Source organism: Oncorhynchus clarkii, chromosome 9 (assembly GCF_045791955.1).
Source record: "Oncorhynchus clarkii lewisi isolate Uvic-CL-2024 chromosome 9, UVic_Ocla_1.0, whole genome shotgun sequence".
NCBI lineage: Eukaryota > Metazoa > Chordata > Actinopteri > Salmoniformes > Salmonidae > Oncorhynchus > Oncorhynchus clarkii.
Window position 1 is genome coordinate 48,541,167 of NC_092155.1, and position 18,393 is coordinate 48,559,559.

General features: G+C 42.3%; 1 protein-coding gene across 1 annotated transcript in view; it reads left to right on the top strand.

Annotated features, from left to right (window-relative positions):
* The window catches only part of LOC139417270 (phosphatase and actin regulator 3-like), a 58,151-nt gene that overhangs the window by 26,566 nt on the left and 13,192 nt on the right, over window positions 1-18,393 (top strand). The window contains exons 2-7 of the mRNA XM_071166529.1: window positions 6,503-6,667; window positions 7,290-7,454; window positions 11,816-12,037; window positions 15,327-15,537; window positions 16,138-16,379; window positions 16,728-16,881. Of these exons, the coding sequence (XP_071022630.1) occupies window positions 6,503-6,667; window positions 7,290-7,454; window positions 11,816-12,037; window positions 15,327-15,537; window positions 16,138-16,379; window positions 16,728-16,881 (1,159 nt within the window). The remainder of the gene's footprint in view (window positions 1-6,502; window positions 6,668-7,289; window positions 7,455-11,815; window positions 12,038-15,326; window positions 15,538-16,137; window positions 16,380-16,727; window positions 16,882-18,393) is intronic.

The following is an 18,393-nucleotide window of genomic DNA, read 5'->3' on the forward strand; positions in this document are numbered from 1 at the left end:
ATAAATGCTTCACGAAGTTCAAGTAACAGACGCATCTCAACATCAACTGTTCAGAGGAGACTTTGCGAATCAGGCCTTCATGGTCGAATTGCTATAAAGAAACCACTACTAATGTAACGCTCGTCTGACGAAGAGGACCAAAGTGCAGCGCGGTACGTGTTCATCATAATTTATTTAAACTGAACACAAACAAAATAACAAAGTGGAACAAAACAAAACAGTTCTCTGGTGCAGACACAAAACAGAAAACAACTACCCACAAAACACAGGTGGGAAAAGGCTGCCTAAGTATGATTCCCAAGCAGAGACCACGATAGACAGCTGTCCCTGATTGAGAACCATACCCGGCCAAAACATAGAAACACAAAATATAGAAATCAGAACATAGAATGTCCACCCTAATCACACCCTGACCAAACCAAAATAGAAACATAAAAAGGCTCTCTAAGGTCAGGGCGTGACAACTAAAGGACACCAATAAGAAGAAGAGACTTGCTTGGGCTGAGAAACATGAGCAATGGACTTTAGACCAGTGGAAATCTGTCCTTTTGGTCTAATGATTCCAAATTAAAACTTTTGGAAATGTCTGTGAGACGCACTTTAGGTGAACGGATGATCTCTGCATGTTTGGGAGTGAAGATAAAGCAGCCAACAAGTGCTCAGTATATGCATATGTTTCAACTGCTACACAAATGTGCATAACACACACATACACCCGAACACTTCTGCATGCACACACATACACACACGTTTTCATCTTTCAGGCATTGACCTAAATCAGTGGAATAACTGCAATCAATTACACAAGAGCACCCACCCACCTGAGCCTGCTAGTGTACAACTGCCAAGTAGACCGAAACCACCACCATTCACAAGAAATCTGAACCTAAAGTATGTGGTGCTGTATTCATTATACAGAGGCAATTACATTTTCAGGGGGCAGACTTGTCCATTAGTCAGTATTAGTTAAAAAAAAATAATAATAATTATGTCCTGCATCCTCTTTTTATATGTTTAGTCACAGACATGAACAGACACTTGACTATTTGAAACCAGAGAGCTGAGGGTGCTCTCTCGATACAGATCTATTCTTAGTGCCTGAGCCTATTGTGTGAGTGACAGGAGTTGGGCACGAAAGACACTTTTAGCACGACTAGCTACATCCAACTGGTTTAATCTTTGCTTTCAGGGAGATGCTGGATCCTTAGGGTGGTATGATCAGTGTGTGTTTTGCGTGCGTGCCTGTGTGAGAGAGTGTTACAAACACACTACAAATAGGAGTGTGGCTCTGTTTTTTGCTGTTAGGCTCTGATCTTACTGTGTGTGAATTGATTTCCTTACTATTTCCTTGTCAAAGACCAGCCATGGTCAGTGTGTACAGTACACTTCCAAAAGGGCTGTCCCTATTAGGATAACTATTTTGGGTTCCATGTACTGTAGAACCCTCTGTGGAAAGGGTTTTACAGGGAACCCAAAAGCGTTCTACCTGGAACCAAAAAGTGTTCTTCAAGGAGTTCTCCTATTGCGACAGCCAAAGAACCGTTTTAGGTTCTAGATGGCACTTTTTTTTTTCTAAGAGTGTACAGATGTAGGATCTTAATTTGAACCAGTTTGCTACAGCAGGAAAATGATTCTGCAGCAACCGGAAATGTGGATTATCATTCATAGAAATGTTTAGGTGTTGATACATTTTTTTGTTAGGGCAAATCAAGTCTGAAATTTCTAATTGGAATTACAAACTTTAGAAGCCTTTTTAACTCAAATACAGCAACAAAAGAGTGACCAAATTAAGATCGTATGTTACGTGATTTAACCTTAAAGCAGCATGCCAGGTTCAGGCCATGAGACAAATTGTGGGTGCGTGTGTGCACATGTATTTGCGTGTATACATCTGTGTTTGTGTACAGTATATGCATATGCCTTGTGTGTATCAAAACCAACGTAGCGCTTATCCTATGCAGATACAAGACAAAGGGCAGAAATAAGCCTCCTCGAAAAGACATACAAACAGGACTTGATCCTAAGTGTTTCTTTGTGAGGCTGCCTGCAGTAGTCGGTCTATTTGTGTACTCCCCCACCAGTCCTCATTCTTAACTCAAACATATGGTAACAAACAAGGCCCTCGGGCACTTACTATTGGCTGCTCTCATTGCTGACATTGTTTCTTAAAGCTAGTAGCCCACACATATGAGAATACACCACATAAGGCCGGGTTCTCAGACTCCGGAATAACTGAGTTATTCAGCTGATTTAGGTAAGACTACTCCTGAACTGAAAAGCATATTCAATGCAGAATCTCTTAAATCCAGGCCGTATTCATAAAGCGTCTCAAAGTAGGATTGCCTTTAGATCAGTGCCTTTTTAGATCCTAATTAATTAAGATTACACAGACACCAGGGACCTGATCCTAGATCGACACTCCTACTCTATGAATACGGGCCAAGGAGTAGAATACATGTAGTTGATATTTGTGATATTGCTCAATCTCACATACAACATCCACTCACCCATTGACTTTGCATAATGATGCAACTCAAAATAGCTTTGTATGGAAGGGTCTACTGTTTAGTCATTTGTTTATTGGGGGTTTGATACATTTTTATTCCCTGTAACTATATTTGCCATTTATACAATGTTATCGTTCAGCAATTAATTCAGCTATTAAGCAATAGCAAAGATCTAAGTGATGCATTGACCAACCAGTTGCTAGTGTGGACACTCCACTCTTCATAGAGACCAGCTGGCTCTGAACTCTGCACCTTCCTTTGTGTTGTAGGTGCTCTCTAGTCTCGATCAGATCACATTCCCTCTTAAATCACTGTGTGGCTGCTCACTAGGAAGCATAGACACAGTCAGTCTTTCTCTCTCTGTTTCTCTGTGTGTGTTCTGGTAGTTAGCTGTGTGCTCTCATTGTGGCCGCCCCGTAGGCGGTAGGCCATGGACAGATGGCAGCAAAGTTGCAGTGCTGGGGTGTGTGTGTGTGTGTGTGTGTGTGTGTGTGTGTGTGTGTAACTGAGGAGGTTAGCTGGCATGGCAGTGGGTAAGGAGGTGGACTGTTCAAGGGCACATTCTTAGTCCCCTGGTGAAGGAAAAATGTAGCTTTGAACAGGAGTCAGGACTGAACTGAGAAGACCCTGAATCCCAAATCAACTGCTAGCCCCTACCCCCTATACACTTGGATATATCTGAGACAATTGGATAGGTGAAAGTGATAGGCCAGGTGGAATTGTCACCATATCAGAGGGCATGATGAAGCCATTGACACACATACATTTCTAGACAGCCATATCCTGAGCTGTGAATAGATTTCTGGAGTTGTTTTGATCCATTAGTTTTCACTGTGGGATTGGAGCCATGTTACTCTACAAGTAGCCTCTGTCGAGTCCCCAACAGCCAGATGTTCCGGTTTTCAGGGGAAATGGAAAGATCCTGTGACACTCCATCTTAACTCTTCCGCATTTACTGGATTGGATGAACAGTGCAGAAGAGAACCTCCCCCGACCATTTTTTTTCTTCTTCTGGTCAAGACCAGTATGTAGGGGATCTAGGTTCAGGCATGTCTTTTACACCTGCCACGTTAGGTTACTCTACAAGGTGTGTGTGTGTGTGTGTGTGTGTGTCTGACCTCCACCGACTGACATTGCACCACAAAGTGCACTTCAACAATGCCCTTGTAATACGGACATACGGCTGTTTATAATATAATTGCACCTATAAACAGCCCACCTTTCAATTCCACCTTAGGACAGCAGACGTTAGGTACAACCGTGTCTGTCATACTGTCAGTCATGTTTTATGTCTGTTGACTTTTGTCATTAGATAGACAGACAGTTGTAAATTCATTCCAATTATTTGTTGGAGATTTAGTGTTATGTATGAGTGTGATATGGCAGGTTAAGTAGGACCAAATACAGAGCAGGGTCATGTTCATTGGGGCACACAACTGAGAACATTTTTATAATGATTTGCAAATTCAAGTAGTCCCTCCTGGTATTTGTCAGTTTTCTTTTGTTTGGTGCCAAATGAACACAACTCTGGTCTTCAAGTGTGTGAAAAGTGAGGGAGTTACCATTGTAACTAATTCCACAATTTGAAGTACCCTTACCACAGCATCCACACTAAAGGGTATTCATTACAATATAATAAGGCCTAATTCAAGCATTATTTTTTCATTGTTTTATTTTGACGGTACAGCAGTAACCTCTCACAACACTGTCAGTCACGCATGAAAATATCTATTTTTGCTCTATATCTGACCGTCACACTTGATTGTGCACTTGGCCTTGAATCAAAAATACACTTAAGTCACAGGAAAACAAAATGTATTATCAGATATTCAGCTAGCAATAAAGATAGCTACGTCTACCCCCCCTAAAATACTAACATCTTTTAAATGTTAAAATATTTAGAATCTGTCCTCTCATATTTCCATGAGTGACTATCAATATGACATTTGCTTTGTTCTCCTTACTTCCTCAGCAAAAGACTACAGGATGAGTGGCTGGCTGTGGAGCTATACAGAGCAGGCTTGCTGGTTAAAATTCCGGTTTTGAATTTGCTGACAGCATGGTTTAACAGGGTGGGGTTCCTCCCCAGTGACATGCAGAAGCACAGTGGTTTAGTAGAATTGGACTATTTATCGAATCCCTGAGTTTAGTAGACTATGATTCTTTAGTGAATCCTCAGTAACATGGCGACTGTCTACATAATATAAAACATCTAGCAAGTCTGAGAACTAGAATAATTTATGCACAATATACTATGAAAATCATTGGACTCAAATGCTGCAAACAATTAGAATTCCCCTTTTTTCCCCACAAAATGTATTTCATCTAAACTTTACAGTTGGGAGTGTTCCAGACTTCTCGTGCTTGTATAGGCTGTTAGTCTGCTCGCCTAATACACACTGTTTGTTGGACTGCAAAGAAAAGGTGTGCTACCTAAACACGATACATGAATTTAATTAATCCAAAGTTTACGTCAGCATATTCATTTAAAATAGTATTGTTCATCACGGACCTTTTCATGATGGAAATGTATCATTTTTAAATATATATCTATCCATCCCCATCCTTTGGGACAAAAAGGCTGAGCTTTCTCCAAATTCAATGTTATGTGACTACATTTAAAAAATACTTGATATACATTATGAATTGCTGGACTCTGATTGGCTGCTGGAGATTCTCCTTCCGTATGGCAACAGCCTGGAATCCCCCCCCCCCCCCCCCCCCTCTCTACTCCTGTCCCCCCTCCCCTTTTCTACTCACAGACCTCCTCCACGCTGCTTACCCTCTTCCTTGGGTGCACTTGGACTGCTCTGCCTCCGAGTGGGATCCTCTCCACCGACTGACTGCAGCATCTGGATGTGGTCACCATGGCAACAGCAATGGTCCAACCCCCCACCCTCCTTCTCCCCCCTTTTCTAAGCTCGCTGTGCTAATGCTCGCCGCTGCACGTCTTCAGGCTTGACCTGGATTCCGTGGTGTGCTGGTGTTTCCCCATTTATTTGGGGTCCAATGCCAGAGCCCGCTCCTCCCCCACATCCCATCCCCAGGCCATGAGTTTGTAAGAATAGAGAATATAGTGTCGCTTACAGCATCGGGGCTCTATCCACCCTCCCTCTCTCCCACTCTACTCACACAGAGCCTCAGTGAACTGAGGTCATTTCCCCGTTTTGATTAAACTGCCACCTCTGCTGAATAAAGAAACCAAAATGTCTGCCTCCTGTCTGTTCCTGTTGTAGTGGGTTTAGTCGCACTTTTTCGGCTTGGATTTTCTTCTGGTCTATTTACTGTACATTTTAATATATGCCCTCTGTTTGTTTGAGATTGAATGTTAATACAACATGACAGTCCGAACACATATAAGTCAGTATAGCTGTTGTGTGGGCGTGTGGCCCTGTCTTTCATTGAAACCCATGTTCCCTTCTGATGTTGAGGAGCTCTTGATGTGGGAATGTCAAATCAGTCACCACAGTCAGTTCATCACATCGGACTAATCGATGGAGCAAGATTATCAGCGATGCAGTTTTCCTGTTCATACTCTGCTTATGCCTTCATGAGAAACTTGTTTGGGTTGATGCACCTGCTTTTTCTCTTGTGAGCTGTGGCTTTTCTATTTGGTGCTTGCTGTCTTGCTGTAGGGTTTCTCCTCTCAAGTCTTAAAGGGGAAAACCATATGAGACTTAGGGATGGCACGTTCTCGACGTTCATAAACTATTTTCTCTCTTTGTTATTTCCATTCAATTGAAATACGTTTCATTTACTTAATGCATTGAGTGAACAATGACACCATGGCATGATTTGCCAAACCATGAAATGCTCATATATGATGGGATTATTTGCATATTTAAATGTTAACACATTTCTTTCCTCCTACCCATGCCTCTCTTCACCCATCTCTCCACATCCCTGTCTCTACCCCTTCCTTCCTTACTCTGTTCCTCCTCTCTTTTTTTCTCTCTCCTCCCTGTCTACCCCCACACCTCTCGCCCTGGTTGCAGTGGAGGTGATGGACCAGCAGAGGGTTCTGCATAGTGGCTGCCTGGTATCGGGAGTGCACACCCCGCCCATCCGCCGCAACAGCAAGCTGGCGAGCCTGGGGCGCATCTTCAAACCCTGGAAGTGGAGGAAAAAGAAAAACGAGAAGCTGAAGCAGAGCTCCACAGGTGAGAGACCCATCGGTAAACTACACAAACACGCACACTCTCCTCTTCCCTACCAAATTAGGCCAGGCGTAGCATATTATGAGTAAATGCACTTGGGTAATATCCCAACTATTTAAAATGGCTTTCTCTCTCTGTCAACTTATTACAACCCCAAATAGGACTTTTGCATATTGGTCTCAAGTTTTGTCAGATCAGTACATGGTCATGAAAGAAAGGAAATGAGGAAAGGAAGCCATTTTATGATATAATGTAGTCATGTCTCCTTAAACGGATGGGTTGCTACCCACATTAACAATGTTCCAACATACACATGCCAGAACAGGCTGGTGGGAGGAGCTATATGAGGACGGTGCATTGTAATGGCTGGAATGGATTGAATGGTACGGTATCAAACATGTCAAACATATGGAAACCACATTTCAGTCATTAGAATGAGCCCGTCCTCCTATAGCTCCTCCCACCAGCCTCCTCTGACACACACAGCATACAGCATAGTGCTGTTGCCCTAGGACTGGGATTTCCAAGACTAGTAGTCATGCTATGGAGATGATGAGTGTGAAATAGAGGGTAAACATGATTGTAAAACTAAGCTGTGTATGTTGTCTCTATGTTCTCCGTGCAGATGTGGCATTGTCCAGTGGGTGTCTCTCTCCAGAGCCCGGTTCCCCCTTGCAGGGCCCCTCAGATGGGACATGCATGTTGGGGGGGTTTGGGGGGTCGCTCAATGCCACTCTCACAGTCAGCAGTGTGGAGTATTTGGGCCCCGAAGAGGAACTCCCCCCGCCAGGTAGGACAGCCCACCTCCATGGAAAACCAAGGCTTAATCCCAAATTGTTGCCTAGATCCTACGCTTTATGCACTTGTGGAGATCTAAGAAGATTTGATTGGTATAATGAAGCTTCTACCTCTTAGCCTATCATAGGGCAAGGTTGAGCTATAGTCCTCACCATATATTTGGACAGTGAAGCTAAATGTTTTAATTTGGCTCTATACTCCAGCATTTTGGATTCAAGATGACATTTTGAATATGAGGCAAAAGTATCGAATGTCACCTTTTCCAAGTCCTCCTTTCAAAGAAGATACAGCGGCAAGAGAAAGTATGTGAACCCTTTGGAATTACCTGGATTTCTGCATAAATTGGTCATCAAATTTGATCTTCATCTAAGTCACAACAATAGACAAACAGTGTGCTTAAACTAACAGACAAATTATTGTATTTTTCTTGTCTATATTGAATACATCATTTAAACATTCACAGTGTAGGTTGGAAAAAGTATGTGAACCCCTAGGCTAATGACTTCTCCAAAAGCTAATTGGAGTCGAGTCAGCTAACCTGGAGTCCAATCAATGAGACGAGATTGGAGTTGTTGGTTGGAGCTGCCTTGCCCTATAAAAAACACACAAAATGTGAGTTTGCTATTCACAAGAAGCATTGCCTGATGTGAACCATGCCTCGAACAAAAGAGATCTCAGAAGACCTAAGATTAAGAATTGTTGACTTGCATGAAGCTAGAAAGGGTTACAAAAGTATCTCTAAAAGCCTTGACGTTCATCAGTCCCCGGTAAGACAAATTGTCTATAAATGGAGAAAGTTCAGCACTGATGCTACTCTCCCTAGGAGTGGCCGTCCTGTAAAGATGACTGCAAGAGCACAGTGCAGAATGCCCAGTGAGGTTAAGAAGAATCCTAGAGTGTCAGCTAAAGACTTGTCCTCTGGAACGTGCTAACATCTCTGTTGACGAGTCTACGATACGTAAAACACTAAACAAGAATGGTATTCATGGTGGGGCACCACGGAAGAAGCCACAGCTGTCCAAAAAAACATTGCTGCACGTCTGAAGTTTGAAGATGTGCAACTGGATGTTCCACAGTGCTACTGGCAAAATATTCTGTGGACAGATGAAACTACAGTCGAGTTGTTTTGGAAGGAACACACAACACTGTGTGGAGAAAAAAGGCACAGCACACTAACATCAAAACCTCATCCCAACTGTAAAATATGGTGGAGGGAGCATCATGGTTTGGGGCTGCCTCTGGGCCTGGACAGCTTGCTATCATCGACAGAAAACTTGGGAATTAATTTTAGCCTAACATTCTCCTGCAAAATGTCTTGATCTGTTTGCCAATTGAAGCTCAACAGAAGTTTGGTGACGCGACAGGACAACGACCCTAAACACAGAAGTAATCAACAACAGAATGGCTTCAACAGAAGAAAATACACATTCTGGAGTGGCCCAGTCAGAGACCTGACCTCAACCCGATTTGAGATGCTTTGGCATGACCTCGAGAGCAGTTCACACCAGATATCCCAAGAATATTGCTGAACCGAAACAGTTTTGTAAAGAGGAATGGTCCAAAATTCCTCCTGACCGTTGTACAGCGTTGATCCGCAACTACAGAAAACGTTTGGTTAAGGTTATTGCTGTCAAAGGAGGGTCAACCAGTTATTAAATCCAAGGGTACATACTTTTCCCACCCTACACTGTGAATGTTTACACGGTGTGTTCAATAAAGACATGCAAACATATAATTGTTTGTGTTATTAGTTTAAGCAGACTGTGTTTGTCTATTGTTGTGACCTAGATGAAGATCCAATCAAATTTGATGACCAATTTATGCAGAAATCCAGGTATTTCCAAAGGGTTCACATACTTTTTCTTGCCACTGCATATTGACACAGGATAGGGTAGTCGCAGCAATATGATGAAGTCTAAAATCATCTGTATTGCTTTCGCCTTTCCAGTTCAGACTGATGTTTTTTTGGGGTCCGATTCCTCAACCCCCAAAAGAATTTGGGACAAAACTTAGCGATACCGATATCTGCCGAGATTCTATTTTATGCCAGAGAAATTAAAAAGTTTAATTTTACACATGGAATTCATATAAATTGCCATCCAAAACAGCAATTCTCCAAGAAATATGCGTACAATGTGGATTTCTTACATTGTGTAATTAAAGATGCATCATGAGAATGGCCACAAGTGTTCAAATCAGCATGAGATTCCCTTTGTTTGTCCTATTTATTGAAAAGCAGTTATCGGTGGAGTTATCTACTGATATAGCAGTAAAAGCAGTGCTTGACTTGAACTGAAATAGGTGTCGGTACTGTTTATATTTAGGTGCAGGAGCTCCATAATACTTTTGAACAGGAGCTCAAGCAGTAGGAAATGTAAGGTGTCGGTACTCAGCTCCGGTGAGCTCCTGCCCAAGTCAAGCACTGGGTAAAAGGCCAATATCGGCCGATTAATATTGGTGAACCAATATATTGGTCGGGCTCCAATCCAGTTAGATTAATTTTTGAGTAATCACTGTGAGGGGGCCATAGAATTTGACTAAATCCTTTAGTGTTTCTTTTTTAGGCATATCAAGGGGATTTAGAAAACAATGTTGTAACCACCATTTTCTTTTTTTGAAAACAATTACGTTTTGACAACTTTACCATAGACTATTACAATATACAGTACCAGTCAAAAGTTTGGATACACCTACGTATTCAAGTTTAATTATTTTTTTTATTAAAAAAAAAAAAACTTTTCTACATTGAAGAATAATAGTGAAGACATCAAAACCAATGAAATAATACATATGGAATCATGTAGTAACCAAAAGTGTTAAACAAGTCAAAGTACATTTTTATATTTGAAATTCTTCAAAGTAGCCACCCTTTGCCTTGATCACAGCTTTGCACACGCTTGGCATTCTCTCAACCAGTTTCATGAGGTAGTCAACTGGAATGAATTTCAATTAACAGGTGTGCCTTAACTTAACTATAGGATTTTTTTTCCTTCTGAATGCGTTTGAGCCATTCAGTTTTGTTGTGACAAGGTATACAGAAGATAGCCCTATATGGTAAAATACCAAGTCTATATTATGGCAAGAACACCTCAAAGAAGCAAAGAGAAATGACAGTCCATTACTATAAGACATGAAGGTCAGTCCGTATGGAAAATTTCAAGAACTTTTAAAGTTTCTTCAAGTGCAGTTGCAAAAACCATCAAGCGCTATGATGAAACTGGCTTTCATGAGGACTGCCACAGGAAAGGAAGACTGCAGAGGATAAGTTCATTAGAGTTAACAGCCTCAAACTGCAGCCCAAATAAATGCCTCAGAGTTCAAGTAACAGACACATCTCAACTGTTCAGAGGAGACTGCGTGAATCAGGCCTTCATGGTCGAATTTCTGCAAAGAAACCACTACTGAAGTACACCAATAAGAAGAGACTTGTTTGGGCCAACAAACACGAGCAATGGACATTAGACCGGTGGAAATCTGTCCTTTTGGTCGGAGTTCAAATTTGAGATTTTTGGTTCCAACCTCCATCTCTTAGGATGATCTCCGCATTTTTCGTTCCCACCGTGAAGCACGGTGTGTGGGTGCTTTGCTGGTGACATTGTCAGTGATTTATTTAGATTCAAGGCACACTTAGCCAGCATGGCTATCACAGCATTCTGCAGCGATATACCTGTTTTTCAACAGGACAATGACCCAACACACTTCCAGGCTGTGTAAGGGCTATTTGACCAAGAAGAGTGGAGTGCTGTATCAGATGACCAGGTTGGACCGCAGAGTGAAGGAAAAGCAGCCAACAATTGTTCAGCATATGTGGGAACTCCTTCAAGACTGTTGGAAAAGAATTCCACATGAACCTGGTTGAGAGAATGCCAAGAGTGTGCAAAGCTGTCAAGACAAAGGGTGACTACTTTGAAGAATCTCAAATATAAAAAAGAGTTTTGATTTGTTGAACTACATGATTCCATGTGTTAGTTCATAGTTTCGATGTCTTCACAATGTAGAAAATAGTAAAAATAAAGAAAAGCCATGGAATGAATAGGTGTGTCCAAACTTATTTTAATAGACAAAAAAAAAGCTTTTCTTTCAAAAACAAGGACATTTCTAAGTGACCCTAAACTTTTGATCGGTTGTGTGTGTGTTTCTTACAAATATGATTCACAGTGGCTATTTTAGATGTATAAAAGTCCCTCAAAATGAACCACATGATACTCCCACGACCCACTAGGGAGCAGTGGAGACATCTGAAAACAACCCCCAGTGGTGATGAAACGGCATCATTCATCACTGACAACTGTCACTGTAAATGTTGTCCTGGCGTTACGAGATTAAACTTAATTAATTGAACACGTCTTTCAGTGGCTGAGCCTCCAGGGGACTGTGAGCCAGAGGGAAATAGCAGTCAAAATACAGAGGAAGAGGAAGAGGGAGAGGAGGAGGCGCAGCCAGGTGCCGATGCTTCTGAGGAGGTCCAGGAGGGAGGAGAAAAGACGGAGAGGCAGGAAGAGGAAATACCTCGAGGAACCACACCACCTCCAGTAGCGGCCAAACCGGTGATGCCACAGATGAGCAGTGGCGATGGTAAGAAGGCTAGTTAAGTGTACCAGGGTTGGGGTCAATTCGAATAGAAGAGAGTCCATTCAGGAAGTGAACAGACATTCCGATTCAAAGTTTTCCTTAATGAAAAGCATTGGGAAAATGTGGAATCAGAATTTCAGTTTACTTAATGGTGATGGTGTACTAAGAGAGGACCATAATGCCAAAACACTGCACTTGCACACTCCGAGGAGTAGTGTGGACCCCATATGTACAAACACACACTCACAATGCATACAGTGCCTTCAGTAATTATTCACACCACTTGAATTTTTCCTAATTTTGTGTTACAGCCTGAATTTAAAATAGATTAGAGATTTATTTTGTCACTGTCCTACAGACACAATACCCCATGTCAAAGTGGAATTATGTTTTTCACAAATGAATTAAAAATGAAAAGCTGAAATGTCTTGCGTCAATAAGTATTCAACCCCTTTGTTATGGCAAGCCTAAATAAGTTCAGTAGTAGAAAGTGCTTAAGTCTCATAATAAGTTGCATGGACTAACTCTGTGTGCAATATTAGTGTTTAACATGATTTTTGAATGACTACCGCATCTCTGTACCCCACACATACAATTATCTGTAAGGTCCCTCAGTCGAGCAGTGAATTTCAAACAGATTCAACCACAAAGACCAGGCATGTTTTCCAATGCTTCGCAAGGAAGGGCACCTATTGGTAGATGGGTAAAAAGCAGTGCTTGAAGAATTTTAAAAGAAAAAATGGGCAAATGTTGCACAATTCAGGTGTGGAAATCTCTTAAAGACTTACCCATAAAGACTCACAGCTGTCATCGCTGCCAAAGGTGCCTCTACAAAGTATTGACTCGGGTGTGAAAATTTATGTAAATTAGATATTTCATGTTCAATACATTTGCAAAGAATTCTAAAAACATGATTTCACTTTGTCATTATGGGGTATTGTGTGTAGATGGGTGAGAAAAAAAAATATTTAATCAATTTTGAATTCAGGCTGTAACACAACAAAATGTGGAATAAGTCAAGGGGTCTGAATACTTTCTGATGGATCATACCTGTACGGCCAAAACAAGGTTCGAGCTCACGTTAACAATGACAATTCGTATTCCAAAAACTAGCATACTTACTACCATTACCTGGTTTAGGTTGGCAAAGGCGACACTACTTCAAGTCTCAGGCCAGGTGGCAATGTCACCCCAGGATGGCTAGTAGCTTATTATCTTTGTAGCTCAGTTGGTAGAGCGTGGCGCTTGTAATGCCAAGGTAGTGGGTTCGATTCCTGGGACCACCATGCATAAAATGGGCTCTCGAATGGTGCAAGGGTCTAAGGCACTGCATCAGTGCAAGAGGCGTCACTACAGTCCCTAGTTCGAATCCAGGCTGTATCACATCCGGCCGTGATTGGGAGTACCATAGGGCAGCGCACAATTGGCCCAGTGTCATCCCGGTTTGGCCGGGGTAGGCCCGTCATTGTAAATAAGAAATTGTTCTCAACTGACTTGCCTAGTTAAATTTAAATAAAAATGTATGCACACATGACTGTAAATAACATACAGTTGAAGTCGTAAGTTTACATACACCTTAGCCAAATACATTTAAATTCAGTTTTTCACAATTCCTGACATTTAATCCTAGTAAAAATTCCCTGTCTTAGGTCAGGATCACCACTTTATTTTAAGAATGTGAAATGTCAGAATAATAGTAGAGTGATTGATTTATTTCTTTCATCACATTCCCAGTGGGTCAGAAGTTTACATACACTCAAGCAGTACTTGGTAGCATTGCCTTTAAATTGTTTAACTTGGGTCAAACATTTCAGGTAGCCTTCCACAAGCTTCCCACAATAAGTTGGGTGAATTTTGGCCCATTCCTCCTGACAGAGCTGGTGTAACTGAGTCAGGTTTGTAGGCCTCCTTGCTCGCACACGCTTTTTCAGTTCTGCCCACAATTTTTCTATGGGATTGAGGTCAGGGCTTTGTGATGGCCACTCCAATACCTTGACTTTGTTGTCCTTAAGCCGTTTTTCCACAACTTTGGAAGTATGCTTGGGGTCATTGTCCATTTGGAAGACCCATTTGCGACCAAGCTTTAACTTCATGACTGATGTCTTGAGATGTTGCTTCAATATATCCACATAATTTTCCTTTCCTCATGATGCCATCTATTTTGTGAAGTGCACCAGTCCCTCCTGCAGCAAAGCACCCCCACAACATGATGCTGCCACCCTGTGCTTCACGGTTGGGATGGTGTTTGGCTTGCAAGCCTCCCCCTTTTTCCTCCAAGATAATGATAGTCATTGTGGCCAAAAAGTTATATTTTTGTTTCATCAGACCAGAGGACATTTCTCCAAAAAGTCTGATCTTTGTCCCCATGTGCAGTTGCAAACCATAGTCTGGCTTTTTTATGGCGGTTTTGGAGCAGTGGCTTCTTCCTTGCTGAGCGGCCTTTTTAGGTTATGTTGATATAGGCCTCGTTTTACTGTGGATATAGATACTTTTGTACCCGTTTCCTCCAGCGTCTTCACAAGGTCCTTTTGCTGTTCTGGGATTGATTTGCACATTTCGCACCAAAGTACGTTCATCTCTAGGAGACAGAACATGTCTCCTTCCTGAGCGGTATGATGGCTGGTCCCATGGTGTTTATATTTGCGTACTATTGTTTGTACAGATGAACGTGGTACCTTCAGGCATTTGGAAATTGTTCCCAAGGATGAACCAGACTTGTGGAGGTCCGACACTTTTTTTTTTGGAGGTCTTGGACTTCGTTTGATTTTCCCATGATGTCATGGGAAAGGCACTGAGATTGAAGGTAGGCCTTGAAATACATCCACAGGTACACCTCCAATTGACTCAAGAGGTCAGAAGCTTCTAAAGCCATGGCATTATTTTCTGGAATTTTCCAAGCTGTTTAAAGGCACAGTCAACTTAGTGTGTGAAACATCTGACCCATTGGAATTGTGATACAGTGAATTATAAGTTAAATAATCTGTCTGTAAACAATTGCTGGAAAAATGACTTGTCATGCACAAAGTAGATGTCCTAACTGACTTGCCAAAACTATAGTTTAACAAGAAATTTGTGGAGTAGTTGAAAAACAAGATTTAATGACTCCAACCTAAGTGTATGTAAACTTCCAACTTCAACTGTATATTAACACTAGTGCAAACAGCTAACTAGCTCACATATTGTACATAAACAACATATTAAAGGACCACACATCCATACACAAAGAGGATATGGACCACATACACACGCACCCACCATTAAACTAAAATCTCTGTCTTTCTCTGCCTCTCAGACCCATCCGCTGTGCCCTCACACTCTTTCCTGCCTAAAGAGCCGCCTAGGACTCCCGAGAGCCTGGCCCCCATGGTGGCCCTGCGAGGGCCTGTCTCCAACCCCTCAGGGTCTCCTCACCTCGCCAATATTATGCACCTTCCCATGCCCCCTAGCTGTATCATGGAGGAGCTACAACGAGCCTTTGCCTCAAAGGCGAACCGGCAGGAAAGGTGAGCAGCACAGCCCATTCACTGCAAACAGACACATAACCTCACCATTATGTGACGGGGAGTTCATGTTGTCTCTCATGTTCTGGAACTTAAAGCCTGTAGGTATAAGGCTTTATAACTTGTTATAAGCATGTATGAGCCTTTATAATGTCTTATAATAAGGCTTATATTATATGTCTCTCTATGTATACATGCTCATGGCAAGTCTTTACAATGCATTATAACTGGATAATAATAGGTATGGGAAGGTGCATAATATTGACGATGTGAGGAGACCCTGAGGGGTTGGAGACGGGCCCTCTCAGGCCCACCACGGCGGCCGGCATTTAAGTAAAGCGTTATTTCGTCCCTCATTGATGTTATAGTCGATTTCAGCGTACATCCGCCATGTTGCATGTTCACTCCCCCATTGAAGAATCCGGTGTTCACTCCAATGGTATATTTACCTAAATGCTCACCTACTGTCTCCATGTTAACTCCTACCTGTGTGTTACCTTTCAAATGGACCTGCACCGCCATGCTCACCCATCCATAAACATGTGCTGTTAACCCCTGTGCTGTTAACCCTCATGCTCCCTCCTCCCTCCTGTGTTCCCTCAGTGTGCATGGGCCTGCTGAGCCGGGCTCAACCCCGTGGCGGCGCTCTGATGGGCGACTCTCTCGCTCCTCCAGCTCGGAGAATCCATCGATGGCGAGCGGCGGCGTTGTCGACTGGCTACACCAAGCAGAAAGGAAGAAGGAGGCGGAAGAGAACAAGGAGAACATGCGGCTGGACCAGTGCTTCTCCGACGCCTCGGGCCTCCCCCATGATCAGGATGACTGGAACGACTCCGTCATCTCCGGTGGGTCTTTTTTTAAAGGAACGATTGCATTCAACGATATCCACCAAATAAACAACATATTAATTATATCCCCCTTCCCAAGCGATATATAACAATTAAAAAGTAGACTTTAATTTTTAAACATTCTAACTCCTGGCCTCAACATCGGGGGGAAACCAGACGAAGGGTTGAGACGGTTGAACGGCGGTTACAGCAATTTTAAGATTGTTTTTGGGCATTATGGACTCTCCTAAACTTGAGACCTGCAAGTGATTTGAGGTTTGAGTTGAATGTGCACTTTTTAGGTTAGGTTTCTGCCCTGTGAGAGCAATCTCGAAGTGATCGCTGATGTCCTGTGTGTGTATGCAGGTACACTACCTCGCAGGCTAAGGAAAGAGCTCTTGGCAGTGAAGCTTCGGAATCGACCCAGCAAAGAGGAGCTTGAAGACCGGAATATCTTCCCAGCGCGGACCGAACAGGAACGTCAGGAAATACGCCAGCAGATCGAGATGAAACTCACCAAGTAAGTGGTGTCATCTTCACCCACCCCTTTCTCAATGAATCTTTCCTTAATTCTTCACATCCTCTCACCTCCTTCTCTAAAGGCGCTGGAGAAGAAGGTCCAAGGAAAGGGACCTTGGACCTTCTTCTCCAGTATGGTTCGGAATCACGCAAGAAGAAGATAGGATTCAAGGAATAGATACAAAGCCCATCTAGATCACATCCAGTAGGCCTACTGCAAGGACTCCCTTCATTTTCTACATATTTCCTACGCTTTAGTGCCCTCAAACTCAACTCTAGACCTTGAAACCAGTTCCACTGCTTGTTTTCATTGTTCCCCTCTAATCAGGGACTGATTTAGACATGGCACATCAGGTGGGTGTAATTAATTATCAGGTAGAAGAGAGAACCAGCAGGCTCAGGACCTCGTAGGGTAAGAGTTGAATACCCCTGCTATAATGGATGGATGCAAACCTGGGTTCAAATACTATTTTAAATCTTTCAAATACCTGCCAGATGGGAAGGGTTTGCAGTTTCGGAACTATTCTACTGGTCCATTTTTAGCACAGATAAATAAAGTATCTGAAATGATTTAAAATAGGACTATTATACTGGTCCATTAAGCACAGAAGGTATTTGAAATTATTTCAAATAGTACTTGAACTCGGGTCTGGATGGACAACATGAACCTGAAGGCTCTTTTGGGACATAAGACCACACTATTGATATTGATTGTGTATAAAATGTCAATGTAAATACAGATAGAAATCTGTGAATGTCCACGAGAGAAGAGTCTGAACAGTGATAGAAGAGGATGAAACTATACGCTTACTGGCAGTGGCAATGCTGGAGTCGGTGGGGGTTTTAGAGTGGAGGTGAGAGACAATCTGAGGAGAATTATCCTCTCGCCTTGCATTGACTTGATTTGCGTCGCCCCGTGTTAATCTGGCATTGTTCTGTACATTCTTTGGAATCAACGCTTGGACTTGGCCAATCCTAAATAGTGTCTCTATTGTGTTGGGGGGATTTTAAAGCAGCCAAGTGCTAAACCTGCTGATTGACCAAATCAAGATTTTGACAAAACAAATCCTTAGTTGAGGGAGTTAGATGAGTAATTACACTGAGTGGTTTCATGGCCAATTGGAGTAAAATCCTGCAAACTCTAAACTTCATTGTTGACGTGGTTATACAAGTAGAATGTGGCGCACTGTGATAAAATACCCAGATTCCTTCTCAAGAGGAAAAACTATGTATGATTTCAAGAATGCTACTGGAGGGTTAGAGATGAGAAATCGTGCATTTCCATTTTTCTATTGACTCCTTTTTGTTGGTGTACTGTTTAGTTGTACTGTCCATGCCATTTCACACAAGACATTCAATCACAGGAAGTTATTAGAATTTGAACACAACCTCCAGTAACAGTCTTCGCTATGTACAGGCCAGGGGGGCACTGTAGATATTAGCATATGGACTCGAGACTTCCAGAATAGTAATGGAACAAAACGCTTCTCTAAACCAATAGTTATTGTACTGT